Source organism: Hemicordylus capensis, chromosome 6, assembly GCF_027244095.1.
Source record: "Hemicordylus capensis ecotype Gifberg chromosome 6, rHemCap1.1.pri, whole genome shotgun sequence".
Classification (NCBI taxonomy): Eukaryota; Metazoa; Chordata; class Lepidosauria; order Squamata; family Cordylidae; genus Hemicordylus; species Hemicordylus capensis.
This window is the reverse complement of record NC_069662.1, coordinates 99,710,146-99,737,305: the sequence shown is the minus strand read 5'-3', so window position 1 is coordinate 99,737,305 and position 27,160 is coordinate 99,710,146. Positions and strand designations below refer to the sequence as shown.

Sequence of the window (27,160 nt, the reverse complement as noted above, 5' to 3'; positions counted from 1 at the left end):
TGTTAAATGTCATGAAAAGTTTAATCTACTGATTTCTGCAGCTGAAGCTGTTGTAAATACAAGAATGGGCTAGGCCATTTTGTCTGGGCAATTCTATGGATCACTGATGGCATACCTGCTGCCAGTGCCAACATGTCCATATTTTCCCATTCACCTGAATGGGGAAATAGGGACATGTTGGCAGGTATATGATGAGTGATAAAATAGTAATCTGCCTATTTATTTATTTATTTATTTATTTATTTTATTACAGTGGTTCCCAAACTGCGTTTACTATATAGCGATCTATTTGTTTCATTATAGGACACACCTGCACAATTCGTGACCAGTCAAGCTAAATGCTGCTCGTGAGCTACTCACTGCCAGATGCCTAAGAAGTCCTCCTGTTTTTGCAGTTCCAGGCCCATACATTATGCTGACATTTTCTTGTCATGTCTCCTAGACTAGCCCCTAATGAGAAAAATAAACTTAATTCTGAATAACTCCTCCTGTAATCAAAATTTTTAAATCATAATCATCTCGGATGCTATTCTTGATTTGTACACTGGCCTGAGTCTGTGGATTGAGCGGTATATTAAATCTTGTAATAATTAAATAAATGATCTTTATAGACTCTTACAAACTGCAGCCTTTGGGGCTCGGCCACTATGCCCAGCTTTTCTCTCCTTCGCACCCCCCTTCTTTTTTTTCTTGTCTTTTCTTTTTGTGCCACTCATCCTGATGCAAAGTTCTGGACAATTCAAAACCTTGTTGCTTACAGCTCTGTGCCATTTTCGTTCGTCCAAATACATGCAGCAAATGCAGATGTGGGCTTGTGGAACTTCTTCTACTGTGTGCACTGCAGCTAAAGGGTTAAAGTTAGAGCGCTGTCCAGAGGAATCATGGGAATTACTGGCCTTCTGGAATCATGGGAGTTGTAGGAAAGCCTCAGGAGCGTATCCCTTTGTAATGGCTGCCTTACATTTGAGGTATTGTACTTTCTTTTGTGAACAGGGTAGTTTTCTTCCCTCCCATAGCGAATCCAGCCCCGATGTCCACAGAACAACGCGGTGCCTTATTAGGAAAGTGGCTGATTGGGGCAGCTCGCTTCATGGCGGCTGTGCTGTAGCGCGAGATTTCTCGGGGAAGGAAAACTTAGAACTTTCTTCTATTTTCACTTGTTGCCGCTGCTGCTGCTGCTGCTGCTGCTGCTCTGCTTGTTTTTTGCTAGCTAACATCATAAATGCGATTCCCGGTTTCTGACGGACTATCCTCCACAATCAGGCTGACGCACACGGCCCAATTCGGAAGAAGGGTGTCTTTTGAGATTTTAACATCGCAATAATTTTGCTTTTTCAGACAAGTGCTCTCCGAATCCATATGTTTTGAACGGGGGGAGCTAGGGAGGGGGTGACTTCACTTTGATCCTTTTTCTTTTTTTAAAAGCCTTGGTTGTAATAACTTTCAAACATGAGTACTATCATTTTTGTACTAGAAATGAGTTTCAAAACGGCACTATTTTCCTCTCTCAGCCTCCGTGGGAAAGCATCCAATGTGTTGTGTAATGGGGTCAGCAGCCTCAGCGATCTGCTGCGGGTGGAACAGCGGAATAGCTGACCAAAAATGAGAAGGCTTCCTGTTGCAGGAAGCAGAGTAAACAAGACGTGAACGAGCGAGACAGGATAGGTAAGGCGATCCATTTGCTTGGCAAACGGCCTCCTGGTGACAGCCCGCAAAAGTGGGTGTTCGCTAGAGCTTATCTTCAGTAGTAAGGGAGATGTCACCCACTCTTAGCTGCTAGTCTGGATGGCGATATGCTATCTCCAGGTTCAGAGGGAGTATGTCTCCGGAATGCCAGTTGCAGAGAGCAATGCAGGAGAGGGGTCAGGCCTCCCTTCCCTGCTTGTGGGCTTCCCAGAGTCACCTTATGGGCCACTGTGGGAAACACGATGCTGAACTACATTGGTCTGATCCTGCAATGCTCTTCTTAGGTAACGTTCACCCACTCAATCAGTTGCCACGACATTTGCAGGATCTCTTGTTATCCCCTTCAGCTGATCAAGAGCCCAATCCTGTGCACTGCAACTGTGGTCCATTGAGACAGGGTGCAGAAACCCACTCCCAAGCATTTGAGGAGTTCTTCCCCTCATTTTACTTAACTCCCTGCCTCCTCAAACCTAATAACCCATCTCTTATTCAGTCTCCCAAACGTATTTTTCTCCCCCAAGTGACTTTCCTCACTTGCAGAAAATTCATTTGCTCCTCAAGCTTGCTTTTTGTCTGCACCCCTGTCAAAGGGAATTGCTCCCATTTTAAATAGGCATAGAATCCCCTTCCTAAGTATTTGAAAGTGTTGTCACTCACCACTTACTGAGGCGCTTCACACAACATGTGTGAAGCACCTGAGGGGGTTCTGCGGGGAGAGCAGGCTTAGCCTGCTTTCCCCACAGATGAGCAGCTGCTCGTAGCTGGGTGTCCGGATCGGCCGCCCACACGACTGCCGGCTCTGTCACGGAGCCGACGGGGGCTGCAGGGATTGGGGGGCGTGTGGCCCCCAGAAGTTCCAGGACGCCCTACGCAAGTGCACGAGGGCATCCTGGAGAGACCCCTGAGCCTGGAAGACTGCTTGTAGCCTCCCAGCCGGGGTCTACTCATGTGTCTCCACACATTGCGGCGACACACGAGCAACAGAATAAGGTTAACAGAGCACTTACTCTTTTAACCTCATTTAAGGGAGGATGGTTTAGGCGTGCTAGCCACCTTGGGAGCACCGGGCTCGCCTGCAAGCGCAGTGGTTCCCACGACCACTGGAAAGGGGGCCTTCGCAGGCGAGCCCAGTGCTCCCAAGGTGGCTAGCCCGCCTAATTCCCCCTCCCCTTAAATGAGGTTAACAGAGTGAGTGCTCCGTTAGCCTTATTTCATTGCTTGTGTGTTAGTGCGGTGCACGGCAACACATGAGTAGACCCCTGGCCAGGAGGCTGCAAGCAGCCTCCCGGGCTCGGGCGTCTCTCCAGGATTCCCTGCACACTTGCGCGGGGCGGCCGGGAACTTCCAGAGGCTGCGTGGCCCCTGATCCCCGCAGCCCCCGCCAGCTCCGTGACAGAGCCGGCAGTTGTGTGGGTGGCCGATCTGGCCGCCTAGCTACGAGTGGCTGTTTGTCTGCGGGGAGAGTGGGCTAAGCCTGCTCTCCCTGCAGCACCCCCTCAGGCGCTTCACGTGTGTCTTGTGAAGCGCCTCCTTGTCTTTCTTCTTCCTAGCTCTTCTCCCACATATCACTTTGCCAGCCTGTCGCTGAACTGTAGCTTTTAACTACCAGTCTCTATACTATTTACTCTTCTGACTACTTGCAGGGTGGTATGAAAGTAGCAGTAGTGTTTGCATTCTGTGTATGTTTAAACCCCTTCATTTTGTTGAATGCATGTCAACGCTTGGTGAATCTCCCTGTGTATTCCAGCCTTTCCACCACATTAGATTTTTTTAAAATGCTGACTTATAGAGGCTATTCTCATGATCGCCCCAAAGCAGGCTAAGGGAGCCTAGCCTGCTTTTGGGCAATCGTGTGCTGCAACGGGAGCTGCACGGATCCTGGCAGGCAGGCTCCATAAATACCCCTCCCCTTAGACGAGGTTAACGGAGCGAGCGCATCTTATTGCTCATGTGTCACTGTGGCGTGCAGCAACACATGAGTAGACCCCTGACCGGGAGGGGCATCCTGGAACTTCCAGGGCCTGCGCGGCCCCCGATTCCCACAGCCCCCACCGGCTCTGTGATGGAGCCGGCAGTTGTGTGGGTGGCCGATCCGGCCGCCCAGGGCTGCCTTTTGATCGTCTGCGATCAAAAGCCCTTTGAGCCTTGAGAGGCTAAGCCAGCTCGCCCCGCAAACCTCCTTACGGCTCTTCACACTGATCATGTGAAGAGTCTCATAACAGCCTCTTAACCCCACAGGCCTAGTTCCCTGCAGATGACAGAGGTTTGCCTCTGCCAAAGCAGTGAGATGATAACACAAGGAAGTTTATCTGGGCCGCTCCCATCAATGTTTTTCTTATGATTCATGTCTGAAATGCAGATGTAATAATAGTAATCTCTATAGACTTGTATAACCTCTTTGGCACATAGTGTGATTTAAAAACAACCTCAAAAACAGAAAACTCTCTGTCATTGAATTTTGCTGCATATTAAAAAAGAAGCTACAAAAGCCAATTAATTCCTTTCCCTTTGAGCAAACTATTAGACCTCAGACCTTCCCACTGTTTGGTTAAAGCCTTTATCACTGCATTTTGATTTTGCACCTTCTACTTAACAATCAAAGATGATTAATCAAGGATTGAAGGCTCAAAAAAAGGTGTAGGGCTAATAATGGTATGGAAGGTACCTGTATGTCTTATTATTAGAGTGTATTTTTGTGCTCTACGCAGAACTAAGCTAAGGCTTGTTGGTTGCACAGGGTGCTAGTGCAAAAGGGTATCAGTACAAATGTTAATATTGTGATTAAGCTGTAATAGCAAAAAGAAAAACAACCCAAATGCAAATTTCTCCAGTCCCCGGTCATTCTGGTTGTCCTTTTCTCTCTCAATAGTGTCCTTTTTGAGATGGGGCAATCAGAACTGTTTTAATTATTTTATTTACATGGTTCATAAAGTACATAGAGTACATCTGTAGAAAGTACAGAAATCTAATAAATAAATAGACATTGAATGAGGTTTTTAATAATCTATATTGTTTTGTATAATTATTTTAGATTTTATCCTTTGTAGTTATAGTTTCTATTTGTTATGGTTTATACATAAATATTAGTAGCAATGTAAAATATTTAGTTATTCATATTGTGGAATATTATGTTGTAGCTGAAGTTTGTGACAGGAGTATTTTGTCCCTTGATTTATAATTCCAAAAGATAATAGAAAACATTACAGTCTTATGCTCTGAATCCAAAATCTGTCCTTAGAAACAGTTGGGGACAACTCTCTGAGCACAATAATCATACTGAAAATGGCCACCTATGTCATAATTTTTTTTAACTTTTTAATTTTTATCATTTACACTATTTATGAACCATTTTCAACCACAATAGTACTCAAAGTTGTTTACAAAAATAACCATACATCAGTTGGAATGATAAATTAAAACAACAGTTAATGTTGAACTCTTATCAGCAGTTCCCTGACCAAACAAAGCAAGCCGTGTAATAGGGGAGAGCTGGTCGTGTAGCAGTGAGCATGAATTGTCCCCTTTGCTAAGCAGGAACTGCCCTGGTTTGCATCTGGATGGGTGACTCCACGTGAGCACTGTAAGAAATTCCCTTAGGAAATGGGGCCATAGCTCATAGTTATGTAGGAGGTCCCAAGTTTATTCCCTGACATCCCCAGGTAGGAGTGGGAGAGACTCCTGCCTGAAACTTTGGAGAGCCACTGCCAATCAGTGTAGATGGTACTGAGCTTGATGGACCAATAGTCTGACTCGATGTATGGTAGCTTCCTGTGTTCATTTTAAAAAGTCATTTAAAAAATAATACTATAGCTTCTATGCTGCAAAATTGCCAGGCAAGATTAAATAGAAAAGACTCAAAGATACTCTTCCCAACTCCTTCAGAAAGAAGGGAGGGAGGGTGCTAACCTCATCTCAAAGGAGAGGAAATTCCACTGTATAGAATAGAGGCTATCACTAGAAAGGCCCTGCTCTTGGTCAATAGCAGTCTAAGGCCCCAGTGGATGGGAAATGGGGCAGGACATGACACAAAGAAATGGATCTTTATAACTGGGTGGGGAAAGGAACTCACATGGAAGAACTTTCTCCCTGAGGTTTTTAGTACCCAGATATTACAGGGGTTTTAAAAGGTCAGTGCCAGTACCTTGAATTTATTTCCCAGTTTCTGAGAATAAAAGAACACACAACAATCATATTCATTTGGCAGTCTATTTTCATAGAGTGAAATTGGAGTGAATTTCACTTCAAAAAGTTATTTGTGATAGATAAAAATTTGATATCCATTTGCTGTGCAATACCTATTATGCAGGGCAGTGTACTGTACCAGTGCTTTCTTGATACTTGATATATGTCAGTAACGGATCTGAGAAACAAAGTACAAGTATACAAAGTATATAACTAAGTATACATGGTTTTGTGGATGAGGGTGTGTGTATGTGCACAGTCCCATTCACACAACCATGTATACTTCGGTAGGAGGCTGTACCTGGGTATATACAACTATGTATACCCAGGTACAGCATCCTACCCAAGTATGCATCGCCATATGATTTGGTCATGGTTACCTATTTGCTTCTGGGTCCAATTCAAAGTGCTAGTTTTCACTTTAAAAACCCTTCAGGGTTTTTTTTCGCACCTGTTTACCTTAGGACCGCATCTCCTGGCCAGTCCTGTCCCATCCTGTGAGATCTTCTCAGGTTGCCCTTCTTTTGGTCTCTAGTCTCAGAGAGGTCCATAGTACTAGGGCCCGTGGAAGGGCTTTCTCTGTTGCTGCCCCTTCACTTTGGAATTCTCTTCCACCCCCGCCCCCTCCTGTCAGATTCGGTCTGCCTCCTCACTTTCAGCATTTAAGATCTTGCTAGCCGACCCGCACAGAGCATCTGTGTGCTCTTTGGGGCCAGCTGTTCTCCCCTCCCTCCTGCCCCACTCTCTCTTGTCCTCCCTCCTCCCCCCATCCAACTCCACGGCCAGGCCCGCCACCGCCTGGCCTCCGCGGCTGGGCATGCTGCCGATGCCGCCTGGCCTCTGTGGCCGGGCGTGCCGCCACCTGGCCAGGCCCACCGCCGCCGCTTGTTTCCGTGGCCGGGCCCAGGCCCACCATTTGCCTCCTGGGTGCGCCTCGGCCAATCAGGTGTTTTCGCCACCCAGCCAATCAGCTGGGCGCCGGAACGCATATTCTAAGGCACACCCAGGAGAATTAATAATATACATTGAAGACATTTCTTTTCCGCCCTTTAAAATCTTTAAAAACAAAAAACAAAAACCCTCAGATGCTGTTCTTGCTTTGTACACTGCCCTGAGTCTGTGGATTGGGCGGCACTGTTCCCTCTAAGGAGTGTGCATGTGCGTGCACTCACACATTTTCTGATGTCCGCTCAGTTAATTTTAGATCCCATTCAGGTTGAATCAGGAAGGCCCCACTCTGAATGCTTGTGCGCGCACACTGCCTTGATACTGCCGCCCAGAACAAAACTCATTCCGCACACAGATGGGGGGGGGCGATAGAACACTGCTGGGCGGAATATTAAATCTTTTAACAAATAAATAAATAAATAAATAAATAAATATGAATGAGGTGACAGTCTCACACATATCTTCTGTGCAAGGTGAAGATGTTCAATGAAATGACAGCATCAAGTTGTGAATTTAATTGTAGACAAAAATTGTTTAAAATGGCACAAAGGATACTAGTTGCTATACAGGCTGCTATATTTGCTTCCACCTCCAGACAAGAAAGAACTTAAAGGTATAATTGAACAGTGGCAAACCATGGCAAACTCTTATTGGTATAATGGGTCACATTTGCATCTGAATTTCTGTCTTTACTTTGGAAAGAAGTAAAGGGAGGGAAAGTGGTAATGAGCTTAATATAGCTCTTTTTCTGGGGAAATAAAAATTAGATCTTAATCTGAAGAATGTTAATCAGATTAAGATTAAATCATAACTCTGCCAAACAGGATATCAAAGGTTCCATAGCGCATTCCATTTCAAGTGCTGATTGGCTAATTTTATTTTGTGGTTGAAATATTGTGATGTGAAATTATCTGTGGGCAGGTTCCTCTTCTTTGTTTAGAAACTAACTGCATGTTAGGCATCATGATGTTCATAGGCTGTGTTTTTATCGGTGATCTTTATTGCTACTTATTGTTTATTTGAAATATTTACCTTTTGCAAAATGTGTGACAGTATTTGGCTTTACAACAGTTTTGTAAGGCAGTGATCTTCACTGATTTTGAAGTGGGGGCCACTTTGACAAAAAACAGTTAACATGAGGGCCATTTCCCAGTGTCGCTCTTAACACAGTAGGGCCCTTGTGGTGATGTGGTAGTGCTGGGGGCTTTAAGTGAAACAGTTACTTTGAGCCCCAACAACATCTGGGAAAGCACACACTGAGCACTAAGGATTCTGCTTCTCGATGCTCTGTGCACTCCTTTCAAGATGGTTGGTGGGCGGGTTCAAGAGAGTTCCATTTCCCTTAAAGGAGCTGTACCAATGCTGGACAAAATGTTGCACTGTGTGATCGGAATGGTCACCTCCATGTGATGCTGGGGGGTGGGGCCGGGCCTGCATGGAGTATTCAGCATTGGCCGAAGCTTCAAACAGGCCCAAAAAACAATTAGGGAGTTGCATGTAGGGCTGATGGGAGTTGCTGCTGGCTCACTGGCCTTGCAAGGAAGAACCCTGCTATAGGGTGTAGATTCATACCTGCCAACCTATTTTCCCATTCAGTGGGGACAGGTTGGCAGTTATGTAGGTTGCTTTTTTATTCTCACTGTTAGAGTTGGGAAACTGATACAGACAAATAGCACAGTGTGTCTGTGGCACAGTTTAACTTGGTGTAGCCTAACGTTACTTTTGCCCGTGCATTCTGTTGATCTTATTTTATTAGATTTTCTGAATTGCTGGGCATTGGGGCCTGTTACACCAGGCTTCTTAGTTCTACTTGTTCTCCTTAGTTCTACTTGCTACCCAGTTAATCACAGTAGCTGACGTCCTGACTAGCAAAGTCAGACTAACGGGAGCTCTCGCGCAATTCTCCCTGTGTGTGCACTGTTGCGCAAGTCATTTGCATTCCAAGCACTCCCTGTGCTCTAGAAGGGCTCTGCAAGAGTGGAAACACATCGCTGAGGGTCAGCATTGTTTTTTGAATGTTGTGGAGCCCTTCTGGAGGGCAGGGAGTACTCGGAACTCTAATGGCTTGAACAGGGGGGCATGGGGGGGTTGCTTGAGGGCTCCCATCGTGGACCTGCAGCCCCTCAAAGTGACACCATTAGTCAAGATGTCAGCCAGTGGGCAGACTACATTTACTAGCTGAAGTCCTATTAAAATTTAGTATTCCTTTACAATAACTCCTGAGTAGTTATTACTACAGCCACCTAATGGCACAGAGGGGAAGTCACTTGCCTAGGGAGCAAGAGGTTACTGGTTCGAATCCCCACTGGTATGTTTCCCAGACTATGGGAAACACCTGTATCGGGCAGCAGTGATATAGGAGAAGCTAAAAGGCGTCATCTCATACTGCACGGGAGATGGCAATGGTAAACCCCTCCTGTATTCTACCAAAGAAAACCACAAGGCTCTGTGGTCACCAGGAGTCAACACCAACTCGATGGTACAACTTTACTTCCGTTATTACCACTTGGTACTGAGGAGTAGTATCGAGGAACTTAGTCTGGAGTCAGCCACTGACTCCTCTTCAAGATCCATTTCTGCATATATTTATTATACATTTGTATCTATACAGGATCTATCATAGGAGGAAGAAAGATATTGCCAGTAAATACTTTCACTCATGTACATGAACAACACACTAAGGATGTTCACACGACTGCTGGGGCTGGAGGGTGGTCAGGAGCCTACCTACCTTCCCCCACATGACTCCTGCTGCTCCTGGGCTTCACCACACCTCATGCCCACTTGATCAGCAGTGTGGTGATCTAGTGTGGTATCCCAGAGCCATGAAAGATGCCCAGCCACCAGGAATCCCACAATGCACCACGCGAGCAGTGTGGTACATTGGGGAACCTCCTGCTGCTAGGTCACTCCTTCCCTCCAGCTCTATGATCTCGATGGCTGCCAGCAGCCTGAGCACCCACATGACCGGGTAGTGAGGCAGATGGCACGCATGAGTCCCCCTATCTCACTTTTAGCCCAGGTATCAAACTCGGGCTACCTAGCAGAGGGGTGCCAGAATGATTCTCATGATCATCAATCAGGCGCAATCATGATGATTCTCTACCCAGGTAGAGCTGGTCGTGAGAACAACCTCATTGTTTCTTAACTGGCCATTTCACTCAGAGCCTGATCCTGTATCAAAATGGCGGCTGCTGTGCCACTGGTTGCAGAGGGGCAAGGCAGTCAGTATCTTCTCCTCCTGCAGCAGCAACAACTTGACAATACAGTAACTATGTTCACAAAATAATGAAGTCAGAAAGAATGGGGGACGGGGCGGGCGGGAACTATCCACACAGTGTATAGATACTGGATAGCATCTCTGCTTTGTCCATGAACAACTCTCCAAGCGTATTGCAAATGCAGCAATGAGACACTGGCATGGTTGGCAAAACCTCTCTCATTCCTCTCGACCTATACCATGGCCAGTGAGGGTTTCAGGCACAGGGAGCAGCAGCTTCCATCTATGTGCCTTTGTCTCTCCTGGCTCTAAGTAGCTCAGGAGTGCTGCTTTCAGAGTTGGGTGCATGGGAGAGAGATGTGTTTAGATGTTGCTTTTGGCAGATGGTGCTGTTTCTTTTGTTTGAGGTCAGTAGTACCACTCACAGCTGATACTGATGGGAGTGGTAAAGTGGGTTGCACAAAGCCAATTTTGAGGGAGATGTCAGACAGCCTGAAGTCCCAAGTTAATAGACTTCACCAAACAGAATTTTCTTAACTCTTCTAATCCCTCACTAATGAACAAAAGGGTGGGATCTTTGCCACCAGCAATGGAAAACGGGTATTGTCAATTAAATGTCCTGTGTCTTTAAAAGACCTCTTGAGACTCTGGGGTCTGCCTTACCCACTTAGGATTCCTCCCCTGGGAAAACCTCCCCATTTGGTTGTGGGCAAAAGCTCCACTCTTGGGAGTCCACTGGGTCCAAACACGCACAAAACAAAAAGGTTTCCTTCTCCTTCCCTTTAGTTATAGGGTTGGGTCATACAGATATGATGTATTTAGCGGAGACTAGTAGCCAAATTAAAAATCACACAAGTTGTATTTTTCTTTTAAAAAGATAAAAGTTCATTAAGTACATAATTCTAATTCAGTACAAATCTACTACATTATAAATAAGATTACAAAACAAATGCAAAAACTGTGTTTCGTCGCCAAAGAAGAAAGCAGAGATTTGATAGAAGTTACATTTGTCCCTGCATCTTGCATACTTCCTTTGCTGTTTAATGAAGTAGACCCCCTTTATACCTTAGCTACATAAGGTTTCTCTTCAGTCATGTTCAGGATGTGAAACTTGGCCAGCCTCAGTGTCACCTGGATGTTTCTCTTCATTCCTAGAAAAACTCAGGAATGTGTTTTGGAGTTTCCACTCTGATACCATGTGAGGTTAACAGAGCCTGGACACCAGGTTAAGGTAAACATGAAATTAATTTGTATTTTCTCCTGCCTCCCACAACTAGACTCCTTGCAGCTATCCAGCTAACACATGTGTAACCTTGTGTGGAATTGGAATCTGCTATTAGAATCCACACCTCTCTTTCTGGAGAGCCTCCTGTGTTTCTTTGTTTACGCACAACTTTGGCCTTTCAGCTCTTGTTGGACTACAGACCCCATCATCCCTGACTGTTGGCCACTCTGGTTGGGGATGATGCAGTCCAACAACAGCTGGAGGGTTGAAATTGTGCAACCCTGGTGTAGATTTACTACCCCCCTTCTGGTATCTCTCTCAGTGGAAGTTTCCATGCTGGGTCTGCCATTGCAAAGGAAGTGCATTTTCACTAAAGAAAAACCTGTATAATAAAGTAAAATTAAACTCTCTGATACAGCACCTTGGAGGCCAAGAACATCACATGAAGAAACCAGAATTCAAATCCTGCCAGTGATGACTGCTGTTTCTTCCTCTATTTCATCCCAAAACCAGTCTGAATTTGTTCCACATAGTTTAAAATACACACTTGTAGATGTAACTATTCAGTTAGCTGTAGTTGTCCTGGTTCGCTCCCTGATTGCGCATTTGCTCCCTGATTGCCAATACAGAGAGGCGGGGAGACCTCCGGAGCCGGGAGGCGGCTTTTCGCCTCCGGCCAGGGGTCTACTCATGAGTAGGCGTGGTGCAAAGGTGCACCGCGGCTACTCACGATTGTAAAAAGCAGGTTTGCGGTGCACTCACTCCGCAAACCTACTTTTTAACAGGGGTTCCAGAGCGGGTTACCCGCTCTAGAACCACCGGGCTCGCAGCCGAGCCGGGTGGTTCTGACGATCAGCAAAAATCAGGCTAGCCTCCGCTAGCCCGATTTTTGCTGATCATCAGAATAGCCCCAGAGTCTTTTAGTCTCTGCTTTCTGCTTCTCCCATCAGGGCAGTAGCAGCACACTGATTATCATTCTCCTGGCTGCTGATGCTGCTGTCCATGTTTGTGGCTACTGCAAACCTACCCAGGTCTCCTTGGTCTGCAGATGGTGAGCCCCCACCACCATAGATTTGCCACCACTCCACTGTACTGGTGTTCCACCCCGTTGGATCACTGAGCTAGAGAACCCATTGCAGAACTTTCCATTTCAAATACTCTCTCTCTCTCTATTTATTTGAAGTTTCTTATATACCACCTCCTCCAAAGACTCTAGGTGGTGATCAACAATACCAATAACAATTTTTTTTAAAATTAAAGGTCAAACGCCTGATGAAACAGGTTGGTCTTAAGAAGGGCCTTAAAAGCAACTAAGGAGGAGGCTGAACAAATCTGGGGGGGAAGAGTGTTCCAAAAAAGAGAGGCGGCCACAGAGAAGGTCTTCCTATGGGTCTAGGCACCATACACTACATCAGGGCCTGGGACACTAAGGAGGGCCAGCTGAGAAGAACTCACAGGACGGGATACAACCGGCTGAGAAAGGCAATCCCAGAGATATACAGGGTCTAAGCCCATAAGGGTTTTGTAGGTGAGAACCAACACTTTGAATTGGACCCAAAAGCGAACAGGGAACCAGTACAGCGACTATAAAAGAAGTGTGACACTATCAAATCTACAGCCACTCATGAGGAGGCGGGCCACTGCATTCTGGACTAGTTGAAGTTTCCTAATTGTTTTGAAAGGCAACCCTAGGTAGACTGTGGTACAGTAATCCAAATGAGAGGTAACAAAGGCATGAGTTACTGTTGCCAGGGCCTGCCGGTCAAGAAAAGGCTGTAACTAGAGAACCAGCCGAAGCTGGGCGAAGGCACCCCTGGCCACAGCCTCCACCTGCTGTTCAAGCAGGAGCCGTGAGTCCAGAAGGACCCGCATATCACGAACCGCCTCTCTCAAGGGAAGTGCAACCATGTCAAGAGTTGAACTCTCATACAGTAATTGGCCAGATCACAATCTGAACAAGAGCAACTTGGTCTTGGTGGGATTAAGCCTGAGCTTGTTTTGGTCCATCCAGGTCCTGACAGCCTCTAGGCACTGAGCCAGCACAATGGATCTTTCATATGATCCATTGTGAACACATCAAAGGTTCATTCCATGCGGAATGGGTTGGAATTCTTTGAATTCAAGCAATCATAGTAAAGGGGAGACAGCTAAATCCATTAAGGCTTTTATTGAACTCTGTGAGTGGTATGTTCCTCTTCTGGTTATTCTGATGCTATGCCATGATTACCAATAGGACTTGTGATTATCCATCCTATAGTTGAACATGCCTACTTAGGCAAAGTGGATATATACCACTATGCATTGGGTATTGTTGTAGCATTACTTATATGCTGTGTCTTTGTGCAGCACTACATCAGTGCGAGTAATGTCTTGAGCCTAGGAGATGAATAGGATGAGGTGAATTGCGCCTGGGAGGTGACCACTCACCTGGTCATGCTCTGCCCACCCCTCACCATGTCCCCTTCTCCTTTTCTGCCCATTTTTGACTTTACTACACAAATGGACAGGTATTGCTGTGCAGTGTAAATGTCTTGCACTGACACAGCTACTACTTAGTTGTATAATGATAAGGTAAAGTGTGCCATCGAGTCGATGTCGACTCCTGGCAACCACAGAGCCCTGTGGTTTTTCTTTGGTAGAATACCGGAGGGGTTTATAGTGCAGGGATAATTCAGTCAGATTTCTGTGCATGTCATTCCCGTTCATGTGACTTTTAGCTGAGAATAAGATTGCTTCCTCTGTCTGGATTGTGAAAGAGATATAGCTATAAATATGTTCTCTGTTGACTTTAACTTCTGTGTGTTTGTTGGGACTTGAAATAAAGTACAGAACAAAATAAGAATCATGGTGATATGGCAACACCACCACCACTACTACTAGAACTACTACTACTGCTACTGTTTTGTGGACCATTTTTGAAAGTTCCTTTTAACCCCAACCCCTTTGCTACTGATATATTTAGAAACAGCCAGAAGTCAATTCCTTTCAGAATATTGCTTTATTGCAAGTAACATGCTTTCCATGGTCATATATGGCTTAGCTCCTAAAGATTCTAAACAACCACATAGTATTGTTTGGGATATTTTTCTTTTGTGGGAGCCTTTTTCCATTGCTGTAAGAGTGTGGACTGCTTACTGCCCATCTGTTTCTCAGCTTAAGCTGGTTTAACCGCCCACGACTTTTTGCTAACCATTTTAAGCAGTCCTGAGTCTGACATGTGGCCTCCTTAATGTTTGTCCTCTGACCGGTTTTTAACATCTCAGTCATTTCTTCATTCCCCATTTTTAATGCTTAGGATGTAGCTTCTTAAATCTTCTTAAAGGTGAATGAATTAACAAGCCAATGAGCATTGTCCCCGTTCAGACGATATTTCTCCCAACTGGCTCACCAATATATAAGAAGTGGCCACACTGTGAGGGTATATACAGTAGAACCTTGTTATTCACAGAACCGCTATTTGCAGTTCTCCTTATTCATGGGTGTCTGACATCCGTTTTCAGTGTCTGCAGATACTAAAGGGTTAAAACCCACATATCCACAGTTCCTAGAGTGAACCACGGAGGTCACTTCCAGTCACCATTTTGTCTGCAGGAGCCCAGGAGGAGCCATTTTGTGGCTTGTTTCTTAAAAAAAAAAAAAAACCCAAAACATTTTCCCCATGTTTTTCTGCAGATTTGGGGGGGCCACTCCTAAGCACCTGGGAGCGTGGTACAGTAGACAGTTTCCATTATTTTTGAATTTTTTTCATGTTTTTTCACTTTTTTGTTGGTTTTTTAAAAATCCCCATTCTGGAACCTAGCTCCCCTTTTTCCATAGGCATAATGCCTCATTACTCACGTTTTTGTTACTCACAGTAGTAGGCGAGGAACTGAACCCCTGCCAGGAACAAGATTTGCCTGAATCTCCCCTCAGCACACTTTTATTTAATTGCATGGGGAGGGGGGGGGCTCATCCAAACCTGACATCTGCACATGCTACAAATAGCATTAGGAATGCAAGTAGAGGAGCAGTTTGGGTTGAGCATACCCCCGTGTGATTAAGGAATGGCATCATACAGGGAAACGTGTGCACTTATGGTATTTTCATTTCTTCATCATGTGCGGTGAGGTGGCTGGGTGAAGTATCATCCAGGCACGGCTCGTGAACTCTCCTCCGGGGGGGGGGCTTCTTTAAGGTAAACAGAGCATCAGTGACGTCCAGCAGCCCCCGTGCCGGGGAATCGCCTCCGCCACTCACCTGGCTCCCGCGGAGGTGAGCCCCCGCCAGTGGCCAGATGAGTGGCGGGGGCGATTCCCTGGCGCAGGGGCTGCTGGGCAGCACAGAGCACTTGCTCCATTTACCTTAAAGAAGCTGCCCGCCGCCCCCCCCCCCCGGAGGTGCGTTCATGAGCCGCGCCTGGCATCATCCAAAGCAGTCTTTTATCTTTTGATGGCAAATTAATTCCAAGTCCAGTAGATACATCTATGAAATCCCATTTCTCAGTGTTTTCTCAGTGAAAGTCATAGACTGTATCCTTGGCCAGCATAGATCTTCCTTGTAGCATCCTTGACAGTGTATAGTAAAGATCTATTGCAAATTAGTTACTCCTTAATTAATTTTAACCACTATTTTGTGTGCATTCAAGCTGAAAAGTAGTAAAGAGTGAATTCTTTGCTAATTGTTCAGTGCATGCTTATAAATAGAATAGTTGTTTGAATGCATGTTTGTTCAGGTGAGTAGAGGAACTGAGGTGAGTTCAAGACTCACTGGGAAAGCTAGGCACAATCCATTCTATACACATGAACAGTTTAAACCCAGAGGTACTTTCTTATTTTATGATAAGACAAAATACATGAAATTACACATTTCCGTGAGTCTACTATGGGTGAAGCAGCTGACATTCCATGCATTAGTGATGCAGCAAATGACCCTAAGACTCCAACTTGCTGTTCCCCAGTTAAGGGCAATTTACCAATAAAGCAACTGGATGTACTCTCGGCCTCTACTGAATCAACTCTAGCTCAAAGTTATATGCCCCTTGCTTCTAAGTCTGCTCATAAAACACAATTAACAGATGAACCTCTGCAAAATCTCTCTTCATCTGAGCCAGCTCCAGTGGCCATTTCTTCGCACCCACTGAGATCTGATTTGGGATGCACTCCTGTCTCCCAGCGAAATGTGGATAAATTGACCTCTCAGCCCTCGATATCTGAAGATACACCCCATGAGGATCCCCGCCGAGCCCCTCCACTTTCATCAAAACAACTGCTTAGCGTCTGCCAAGATTATGAAATAGAAACCCACACTTTATATAGTACATCCTTTGGCCACAGACTGCAGGACTCTGATCATTCCAAATCTGTGGCTCAAGAAATTCGGGAGGCTTGCTACCAGGAAGTCATCTTACAGGCATGCTCGTTCCAACAAGACTGCCTGCAAGCCCACATCCAGACACTGGCTTTGCTGGATGTGGATTTGGCAATATCCACAAGTAATCCAGCAGCCCATACAGGCCAAATGGAAATACTGCCAGAGCATTTTGGAAAACAGGATAACCCAACCGCTAAACAAGATATTCGAGAAGGATTTCAACTTCTCTCCCTTGCTGGCTGAAGTTGAAGAATTTCAACTTCTCTCCCTTGCTCATTCCAAAACCAGCCCACGATAGCCCACATCAACAAGGAGAACACTGCGTAGGTCACCACTATTGATTGACTATTATCATCCAACTCTCAATTTTCCTTGATTTCTTGGAACGTATTCGGGTGGTCTTTGAAAAGTTTGGACTGTTACTTAAAAAAAAAAAATCATTTCTCCAGGAGACCTGAATGATTTCTGAATTTGATATACCCAATTACCATCCGGTTGTGACAATGGCAACCCAGAGTCTTAAGGGTGGTAGACCATTGGGTGGCCTCGGGTTATTTGTTTGTATATGGTTAAAAGTCCAAGTTCAAAAATTGCCTTTTTATGCCAGATGGGTTGTGGCAGCATTGCTATCTTTTAAGTTTGCGTTACTCTGTGTTAACCTGTATTTGCCTCCACAGTGTCTACATTCCCAAATCAAATTACAGTGGAAGGAAGTGTAGTGCGATATTCTCCAATTAATTTCTGATTACCCAACTGCTTTACTGATAAGTGGTGGTGACTGCAATGCAAGGATGGGCCATAACGATACCGCATTATTTGACAAGTTCTCCTTTTGGCCCCCTGTTTCTGATGCTAACTTCTGTTTCCCTCCTCACACTTCCTTAGACCCTATTAGCTAAATTGCTGGGCTGTGTTTGTCCCAGATGGCTAATAAATTAGATCTATTTATCCTGAATGGAGCTGCCCCTGGGGATTGCCCTGGACAATTTTCTTTTTGGTCTGGGGTTAAGCTCTCTACTATTTATTATCTAATGGTCTCATGTGACTTGGTCACGAGGGTAATGAACTTCAAAATTGTACCAAGACCAGGAAGTGACCGTCTCCCTCTCATTTTGTTCTGCAACTTTGAAGACCATTCCCTTAAACACCCCATGTACACACATTTGAATTCAACTGTCGAACCTGGGCTGCTTAAAGTTAAGTGGAACTGGCAGCTAAAGCAAGTGGTTACTGACTGGACCAAATCAGAGCACGGTGATGAGATCCGCTCTAAGCTCTTAGGAGAGCTAGGAAACTCTTCTTCGATTCTCAGTGCTTACGATGCACTTCTTCAGACCCTCAAACCACTTTTGTCTAGACCTTGATCCGGGTCTCACAGTCAGTGAGACCTGGTTTAGCAGGGTGAGTAGGGAGAGAGCCTTGGGTGGCCAGATTGGCAGCCCACATGATTGCCGGCTCTGTGACTGGGGAGACCCCCGGAGCTGTGAGGCGGCTTTTCGCCTCCCCTCCGGGGGTTTCCTCGTGAGTAGCCATGCCACGGAGCCGTGCCGCAGCTACTCATGATCGGAAAGCCTGGGTTTGCACAGCACTTGCTCCGCAAACCCGGGCTAAGGGGAGGGCTAAAAAAGTGGGCTAGCCGCTTGTAAGCCACCGGGCTCGCCTGCGATGGTTTACACGATCAGCCAAAATCGTGCCTGGTGGTTTACACGATCAGCCAAAATCGGGCTAGGCTCTCCTAGCTCGATTTTTGCTGATCGTGAGAATAGCCCCCTTGTCTTACCCACTCTAAATCTAAGACTGTTGCACAAAGAAGTGGTTTGATCAGGAGTGTGTGATTGCCAGGAGAGATGTTGTCTCACTATTTGCCTGTTTTAAAGCCAACCCATCTACGCTGATGAAATTAGAAGTGATTAAGAGAAAGAGGGTTTAAAAGGCTCTCTTAAGAAACAAGAAAAGAGCTGCAGTACATGAAAACTGGACAACCCTTATTAGAACTGTCAGGAATAAGGATTCTGTGGGCTTTTGGAAGCTGACTTCTGTCTGTGCTAACTCCTCCCCCAGGCACATGGCCAGTTCAATTCCAGCTGAATCTTGGAAATCTCACGTCTTTTCTCTTTACAGTGACCAGTGTATGCACACTTAGCTGGATTTACCAGTTGACTCCACTCCCCAATGGCCCCGTTACATCCCAAGAAACTTAAACAACTGATTCTTCAGTTAAGGAGTGGAAAGGCCCCTGGCAATGATTTCATCCCTCCCGATCTATTAAAATCTAACGTTGACTGGTGGGCCCCCGGTTTTGGCCGCTCTATTTACATATATTGATTAGACAGCCCAAATTCCATATGACTGGGGTCTCGCCATTATAGTTCCCATCTTCAAAAAAGGAAGCAGAGAGGATCCAGCTAACTATAGGCCAATAAGCCTTCTTAATATAATCAGTAAATTATACGCCAAACATCTCTGTATAAAATTATGCAACTGGTTAGAACAAGAAGGACTTTTGGCGGAAGAAAAAGCCGGCTTTAGGTATGGTAGATCAGTCATGGATCATTGTCTAATTCTGCAGTATTTAATTAAAAAATATGTCTGTTACGACAAAGGCTCTCTTTTCACAGCCTTTGTTGGCTTTAAAGCCGCCTTCGATTCTATCTCTAGAGACCTTCTATGGTCAAAACTTTCAAACCCATCAATCAATAAGCAGCTGTTACCACTAATCTACAAACTACATGAGAATACCACTATCCATGTCTGATTTAGTCTAGAGGGCCAATTATCTAACTCAGTCCCAACCGCAAAAGGAGTGAGGCAGGGCTGTATATTGGCACCTATTTAACATCTTATATTAACGCGTTAATTGAATGGCTGCAGAGTTTAGACATCCATGCTCCAAAAATACCTGACAAAAGGTTACCAATACTGTTGTATGCCGACAACGCTGTGATCCTTTCGCAGACCATGATTGGCCTTATGAGAGACCTGGTAGCCTTGGCTCTCCATTGCCAGGAGGAGCAGTTGGTTATCAACTACTCCAAAACTAAAATTGTCTGTTTTAATAACAGAGTTAAGAACTTCACTTGCTCTGTTGATGGTCATAAAGAAGTGCAGCGGCTATACAGCAGTTCCACCATATTCAGGGCGGTGGCTATGTCCCTGCTGCTATCAAACACAGAGAAATAATATATAAATAAGATGGATCCCTGTCCCCAAAGGGCTCACAATCTAAAAAGAAACATAAGATAGACACCAGCAACAGTCACTGGAGGTACTGTGCTGGGGTGGATAGGGCCAGTTACTCTACCCCTGCTAAATAAAGAGAATCACCACATTAAAAAGGTGCCTCTTTGCCAAGTTAGCTTGGGGATGGTCCCAATTAGGTCCCTATACCAATTTTGTCACTCTAGAAAGGATCCAGTCAGGCTTCCTAGGAGCCCTTTTATCTGCTCCTAGGTGCACAGCTAATGTGGTGATTTGCCAAGAGGCTGGTTTATTAAAGGTAGAAACCAGGGCTTGGCTGTTAATCATTCATTACTGGCTGAAACTTCATCTCCAGCCAGTAGGGCTCATACCCAATTTTTTTATCGGTTATGCCTCAGCCCCCTTGGTGTCTAAAGATAGTCAGCAAACTCCTTCTCAGATTAGCCCCAGATTTCTTACTTGAAATGGGCTTTGTGAGAGCAAAAAACACAGTGTGTCAGCGATTGGAGGATACTGAGCTGCAGAATGAGGTGGCTTGTCTGCCTGCATTCTATAGATAATTAAAGACCGGGTCGGATTTTTCTCCTGCACCATACCTGGCATCTATCACTTTTTCCAAATTTCACTGGGCCTTCTCAAGAGCCTGTTTTAATGCTTTTCCATCAGCTCTGCTTATTGGGAGGTTTCAACACCTACCCATGGAGACTCGGCTTTGCCCCTGCAGTTCTGGTGAAATCGAAACCATTGCTCATCTTTTATTGTACTGTAGTTTTTATCAAGATTTTAGGCACCGTGTGATTTTACCCTTATTGACCAGATTCCCTAGATATTCTGACAATTTTAAAGTTAAATTTTTACTTGTGGATAATGACTCTTCTATTTTGTTATATAGCCATTAGGGTGCGTAGCTCCTTGACTGATTCAAAGGGGAGCCCAGACTGTGTATGAGACTGCTGTGATGATGATCTGGTATCACACTAATTGCTATTGTGTTATTTGTACATTCGTTGACATCTGTTTCTTGCTTTTGCAATTGTAATTGCTGGTTTATTCTGGTCAATGACCGTAAATAAATAAAAATGAAACTGAAACACATTTCCGTGGAGTAAAAACAGTATTTGGCCATAGTTGAATATCTAGTGAAGAAACCTGATCTACAGCCTTTTCAAATGTGTGATGAGTGTAAGTTCCATTGGGCAAGGGGAGACAAATGTCTTTAGGCCCGCAGGGCCTGGAGGGCTCCCCAAGTCCCCTTAGCCAGTCCCTTTTGCCTTGCCTGCTGCCCCCCGTTTCCTACTAGCCCTCCTGCTCTGACCAGGGGAGTGAAGCAGCCTGCATGCTGCTGTAGCCCCTTCAGTTTCTGCCTCTCAGCTGTTTGGCGGGCGGGTGGGGCTTCCAGAGAGGCCTCCATGCAGGCCTCCCTGAAGCCTGAACTCAAGTGCCGGCAGGCAGGCAGCAAGGAAGGAGGGAGGCAGTGTGGCCGCACTGGCTGCCCTTGCCCACCACAGCTCTGCCCAACTTTTGACTCCTCAGGCTTAGTAATGGAGGTAGGATTTGATTTCCTTTTTGTGGTTATCCCCACCCCCCTGAGATATTTAGGGATTGCTTGCCATAGAGCTTTAATATAAGGTGGGGGGAATGTAGAGCAGATTGAAATGACTCTGAATATTTAATTCAGATATCGAGGAATTTGCTGGTTTAAAAATATTTGTTTAATTTTAAAAAACTATTTTTTAAAAAAGTAGTCCCACCCTGATATGTAAGAATCTTCCCTTTGCCTTCATAAAAAACAAACAAACAAACAACCATTTCAGCCCCAGCCTTTAGATCACCTGGAATGACTAGGCATAGGGCTTTGGTTTTGAGCAGAGAAATGTGGGAGGAATGTGTATATTTAAATTGAAGTGGATTGGACAAATTGTTGGTTTTTTAAAAAATTTAAATTTTTAAAAAAACATCAAATAAAATCCTATAAGTGGCTTGTTTTGTGACAAAAACTTACAAAGTCCTTTAGGTTTCAGTGAAACGTACTTCCCGCTAAATGTGGTTAGATTTGCTGCCTGAGGCTGCAATTCTCTACACACTTACCTGGAAGCAAACTGTACTGAATTTGTTAGGATTTATGAGAAAACATACATAGGGTCACATTGCATGGTTGCAAGTCTCCTTTGTTAATCAGCATTGAGGGGCCCATTTTAAAATCTCATCTCCAGCCCTATTCCAATCTTGCTACGCTCCTGATACAGACTGTGTCAAGCTTTCTGTTATTCTAAGGGTAAACCTACATTTATAGTTTTCTATATGTCAAGGACTTGAACATACAGTGGCCTGCTTCAGATGTTGACTTGGGAACCATAATCGTCTGATCACGGAGGCTGTTCTCACACGCAGGCAGAATTGGGCTAACGAAGTGAAGCCCAATTTTGACTGTGCATGAGAACCGCCGGGATCATGCCTGATCCTGGTGACACATTGGAGGCAAACCCGGCTCCAGAGCCACCCGCTTAAATGGGTATAAGAGAGGGAGCGCTCTATTAACCTAATTTTTCTTCTCGTCTGCCAGCCCTGGATAGGCTGGCAGACTGTGGGGCTCCCAGCCAGCTTTGGGGAGGGGAGGGGGATTCCTATAATGCACCACACACTCACGCAGAGCATTATGAGAGTTCCAGGGGCGGGGCAACATGTCCCGGCACCTCGATCCTCTGAGCTACCGGCAGCAGCTGGTGATCATCTGGGTGGGTGATCTGCCCACCCAACAAACAGGAATGGATCGTCTGCAGGGAGGTAAGCTTTTTAAGGCTTCCTCCCCACTGAATCTGAAGCCCTTTCTCACTGATTGTGAGAAAGGGTTCATGGTTTAATAAGACAGTAATAAGTCCCAGGCCACACACTTCCCCTTGTAGGAAGATTACAGTATCTGATTGTGGTTAAGAACAAACTGGAATTTTCCCTGTTGTCCAAACCCAACAACTTCTTGCTTCTTCTAACCAGAGTTTATGAACCTGAGTTTGAAAGCTTAATCTACTGATTGACCAGTCTGCAAAATGCAAAAAGAAGAGGATTGTTAATTTGTTGAGAGGTAAATATGTAAATGTTATAAATATCTTCTCAGAAAAATCAGGATAAAAATAATTCAAAAGTGACTTATTTTCAGAGAATGTTCTCTACTTGACAATAAAAATAGATGTTTCTTAAATAATGAAGGATGTGTCTGAATAAGAGTGACAAATTGTGACAAGGAGGATAGATGGATTAAAACATACTTTGAAAAGTGTGACATTTTAAGGACTGACTGCTATGCTGTCCCCAGCACTGTATTGACCTGTACTTGTCCCAGTGTTTGGAGAATAATGTATCTATTTAGAGTAATGTGATTCTTTTTATGCTCTGGACTTGGGTGTCCTAGATCGCATACATTAGTGAATACACATATGTTAAAAATTATAATGTTGGTTTACAAAAACTAAGCATATGGTTTAAAAATCCAAGACAGACACCACAGTAGCAGATTTAGTAAATCTTATAAACTCTGTTTTTAATCTAGACTTGCTGATGCCGCAAAGAAGACTGGTCTCTGCTAAGCAAATGGTCACTGACAGCATGAACTCTGCCCTCTTCCCATAGCTGGCTGAAGAGTTGAATGGTGCAGTGCCTTTGTGACAATGGCAGCAAGTAGTGGAGAAAGTCAGCTGCAGAGGATTATCCGAGATTTACAGGGTACATTCTGTCTGCGTGTTGATTGACTCATCCTTTATGCCTCAGTGTATTCCTCATGCTTTGCCTAGGAAGGGGAGAAAGAGGATTGTTGTGTTGGATCCAGAGGGCACCATGGGTGTCATAAAAGCCCCACCTTTGACTAGTGCTACTCAAGTGAATGCAGATGTTCACACATTATGGCCCCCATGTGGGAGCTACGTTATGTTCAGCACATGGTGACCAATTTGTAGGAAGTGGCTCGCTCAAGAAGACTGGCTGTTTTCTTTTTAATTGCACGAATGTATGGGGAAATGTTCCAATCTGTAATTTGAAGGGTTGGGGGAGATAAGTTTGGAGGAAATCTGCATGATGAGCTCTGCACTTGATTTAAAGCTGCCGTGGTGTGGTTGCTTCCCACAACTGGCCTGTAGTGCCTCCAGCTGGTATAAATTGTGTCCCATTTCAGCACTGCTTAAGGGAATATTTGCATAGGAGCTTCTCACTGCTCCCTGTTTTGCATTATGGTGTTAATTCAGATCACAGGAACATACCTCTTTTTTAAAAAAGCAGGCAAAATGTCACATGAGTGAACTTACATCACACAGGTATTGCCTTGACTGCAGTGCTGCAACACTAGTGATCAGTGGAGGCTGGAGCCCTCGGTGCATATGGACCACCCTCTATATGCACCCAAGTGTTGAATGTGTATTGGATATACATCGGTCACCCAACGTTCCTTAAATTTTAAATCTATATTGCACACTCAGCTGAAATTTTGTGACTCCCCATCTGGCTTTTCACTCTTGGAGATTCTCCTCTTCTGGAAAATCTCCTTTTAGAATACAGAAGACATTTTTGCAGTGCTTATTATTTTGCATAGTTGAGTCTGTTTTCATTGCTCATTAGGAGAGACAATTTTCACTATTCAGGGCACTGCAGTCCCAGTCAGCTCTCTGGCTTTTGAGATGCCAGCAGACATTGCCCAAGTATCACTTTGCAGGCCTGAGGGTTAAAAAGTTGACCTTTTTAAAAAAAATGAATGAATGAAATAGAAAAATTGAATTCTGTGCCCAGTTCTGTGCTTTTCCTGGGCTCCTAGGAAATCACAACATAAGTGTCAATAGGTTCTGCCCACAGCCTTACAATTGGGGCAGGGGAGACCAGGGATAATGTATGAATCAGCTCTGACATAATAATACTAATTTCTAGTAGGATGAAATAAATGAGTAGAACTATCATAAGTTGTAATAGCTTCATAAGCATTCTTTCATTTGGCATTTTGCTTTGTGTGAATTCTTATAGTACCCACCCATCAATAAGTTCCCAGTGTAAAATATGAAGTATTAATGAAGATGAAAAGAGATTATCAGTTCAGTTGTGGACATTGTCTCTGTTTACACCACTCATTGTGTTTTGTTTTCTTGTCCAAAGACGCTGTGACAGAATTGAACAAAGAATTTACAGAAGCAGGGGAACCAATAACAGATGACTGTATCAGCTTGCACAAATTTTCCTACAAACTTGAGTACCTTTTGCAGGTAAGTGCTATTAGCAGTTAGAAGTGGACTTTTATTTATGGGCCTTGTTACATTTAGTAACTAATGTAGACAGTGGTGCCATCCTTTCCAGACCTCAGGAGCCAAGTCTAAGCAGTGGCACCCCACACTCTATGGGGTGGCCCCCTGCCACTCAGCACTCCAGATGCCGAGTCCTGAGGGGCCAGTGACCACCGGGCACAACTTGCACTTGGCTGGAAATGGGGAGGCTGCCTCTCTGAGCCACAATTCGTGCAATGAGTCAAGGAGGCTATTCTCACGACCTCCGAAAACCGGGCTAGGGGAGCCCAGCCCAGTTTTCTGAGGCAATGTGGCTCCTAGCAGCAAACCTCTATAAGTGCTCCCACCCTTAAATGCGGTTAGTGGAGCGAACACTCTGCTAACCCTATTTCACCGATCGTGAGTCGTGGTGCGACTCCGCGCCACAGAGACTCACGAGGAGACCCCCAACTGGTAGGCTCCTACAAGCCTCTCAGCCTCGGGAGTCTCCCCAGAATGCCCTCCACACTTGTGCAGGCATCCAGAGACTTCCGGGGTCCACGATCCCTACTGCCCCTACCAGCTCCCTGACGGAGCTGGTAATCGTGTGGGTGGCCAATCTGGCTCCTTGGGTTGAGGTAGGGTACAAATTGTGGTTTCTTGCATTTGGACATTCAGGTTTCAGGACTTCTGGCTGCTCTCTCCCCTGTTCCCCATTACGTCTGAACCCAGCATCTCTCTCTTTCCCCTTTGCCCTTCCTTTCTGCCTCCCTCCCTCCTTCTCTCTCTCTCTCTCTCTCTCTCTGGTTCTTTCATTAGTTCTTTCCCTTTTCCACTTTCTTTCTTACCCTCTTTATTTCCTCCCCACTTTCCCTCTTTCTCCCCCGCTTTCCTTCCTTCTTTCTTTTTCTCCCTTTCCTCTCTCCCTACATTCCTTTTTTCTTCTTTTCCTTTTCTCCTTCCTTCCTTCTTTCCTTTCTTCTTCCTTCCATCTCTCCTTCCACTTCTCTCTCTCTCTCTCCTCCCCTCCCTCTTTGTTTCCAACCACCCCAGCTCCCCAGCAGAAATAAGACACTGCTTGTGAAACCAAAACTATCTCAGTTTTTGTTTTGCCTTCATCTGCAGACTGACATGAAATACAAATTTTAACTTTAGCTTTGCACATTAAAACCATTCAGGTGAATGCATAACTTCATTTTTGGATTTTTATGTGTATTATGATTTTGTTCAACACCCTCCTCCACCTTTTACAAATCAATAGGACTCTGTGTGTATGCACTCACACATCCTGCCCCTACTTATACACTTCCTAGGGTTAATCACCTGAAACAAGCAAATTACAGCTTTGAAACTGCCAAATTTGCCTGATACTGTATTCGTCTCCTTTCTTTATATTGCATCATTTCATAAAATCAAATAATATTTTTAATGTAAAATTTTCCATGAAAAAAATAGGAGTGGTAATATTTCCATTTTGGAAAATTTCCATGGAAAATGTCCTAGCCCACATCCCTGATCATGATTAAACAATAGTTTAGCGTGATATCTAGTCAAGCCATCGTTTTATTATTATATTTTATGTTAGTTTATCCAGTTCCATCTAGACTTCTTAGAAATTCCAATAATTATTGGGAAGACATCACTCTATTCTCTTAATGTTCATGAAGAGATAAAATGCTGTTTTGTGGGTCATTGATTTAAAGTTACACTTCCCCCTTTTCTTTTCCAAAGTTTGACCAGAAGGAAAAATCCACTCTGCTGAGGACCCGGAAAGACTACTGGGATTATTTCTGTGACTGTCTGGCTAAGGTTAAAGGAGCAAATGATGGAATACGCTTTGTCAAGTCTATTTCAGAAGTAAGTGAAGTGGGTCAGTTTGCCACTGTAGCCATACTGGCCACGTTCTTACAATGAGCATGATCGTAATGATCAGTGAGCTCTGTGCTCTCCCATGGAGCGTGTCAAGATAACCCAGAATTTCCAGGCTATAACCCAGAATTTCCAGGCTACCCTGAAATTTAGCAGCATTTAACCAGGATCACTAACCAGGGTCCGATTATATTCTGGCAGCCTGGTCTAGCACTGAGGATGACAACAATGAAGAAACACAATATACCAGGG

At 44.8% G+C, this 27,160-nt stretch overlaps 1 protein-coding gene across 8 annotated transcripts in view; it reads left to right on the top strand.

Moving 5' to 3' along the window:
- Nucleotides 1-886: 886 nt before the first annotated feature.
- Nucleotides 887-27,160, top strand: part of FYCO1 (FYVE and coiled-coil domain autophagy adaptor 1) — a 118,679-nt gene continuing 92,405 nt past the window's right edge. For 2 of the 8 annotated variants that reach the window (XM_053259593.1, XM_053259585.1), the window contains exons 1-5: nt 13,394-13,445; nt 22,800-22,887; nt 23,353-23,525; nt 24,936-25,042; nt 26,771-26,896. In XM_053259593.1, the coding sequence (XP_053115568.1) occupies nt 23,471-23,525; nt 24,936-25,042; nt 26,771-26,896 (288 nt within the window). In that variant the 5' untranslated portion in view covers nt 13,394-13,445; nt 22,800-22,887; nt 23,353-23,470. Of the gene's footprint in view, nt 969-1,511; nt 1,666-11,215; nt 11,268-13,393; nt 13,446-22,799; nt 22,888-23,352; nt 23,526-24,935; nt 25,043-26,770; nt 26,897-27,160 lie in introns of those variants that run through there. The other 6 variants (XM_053259589.1, XM_053259587.1, XM_053259588.1 and 3 more) reach the window with 6 other exon arrangements.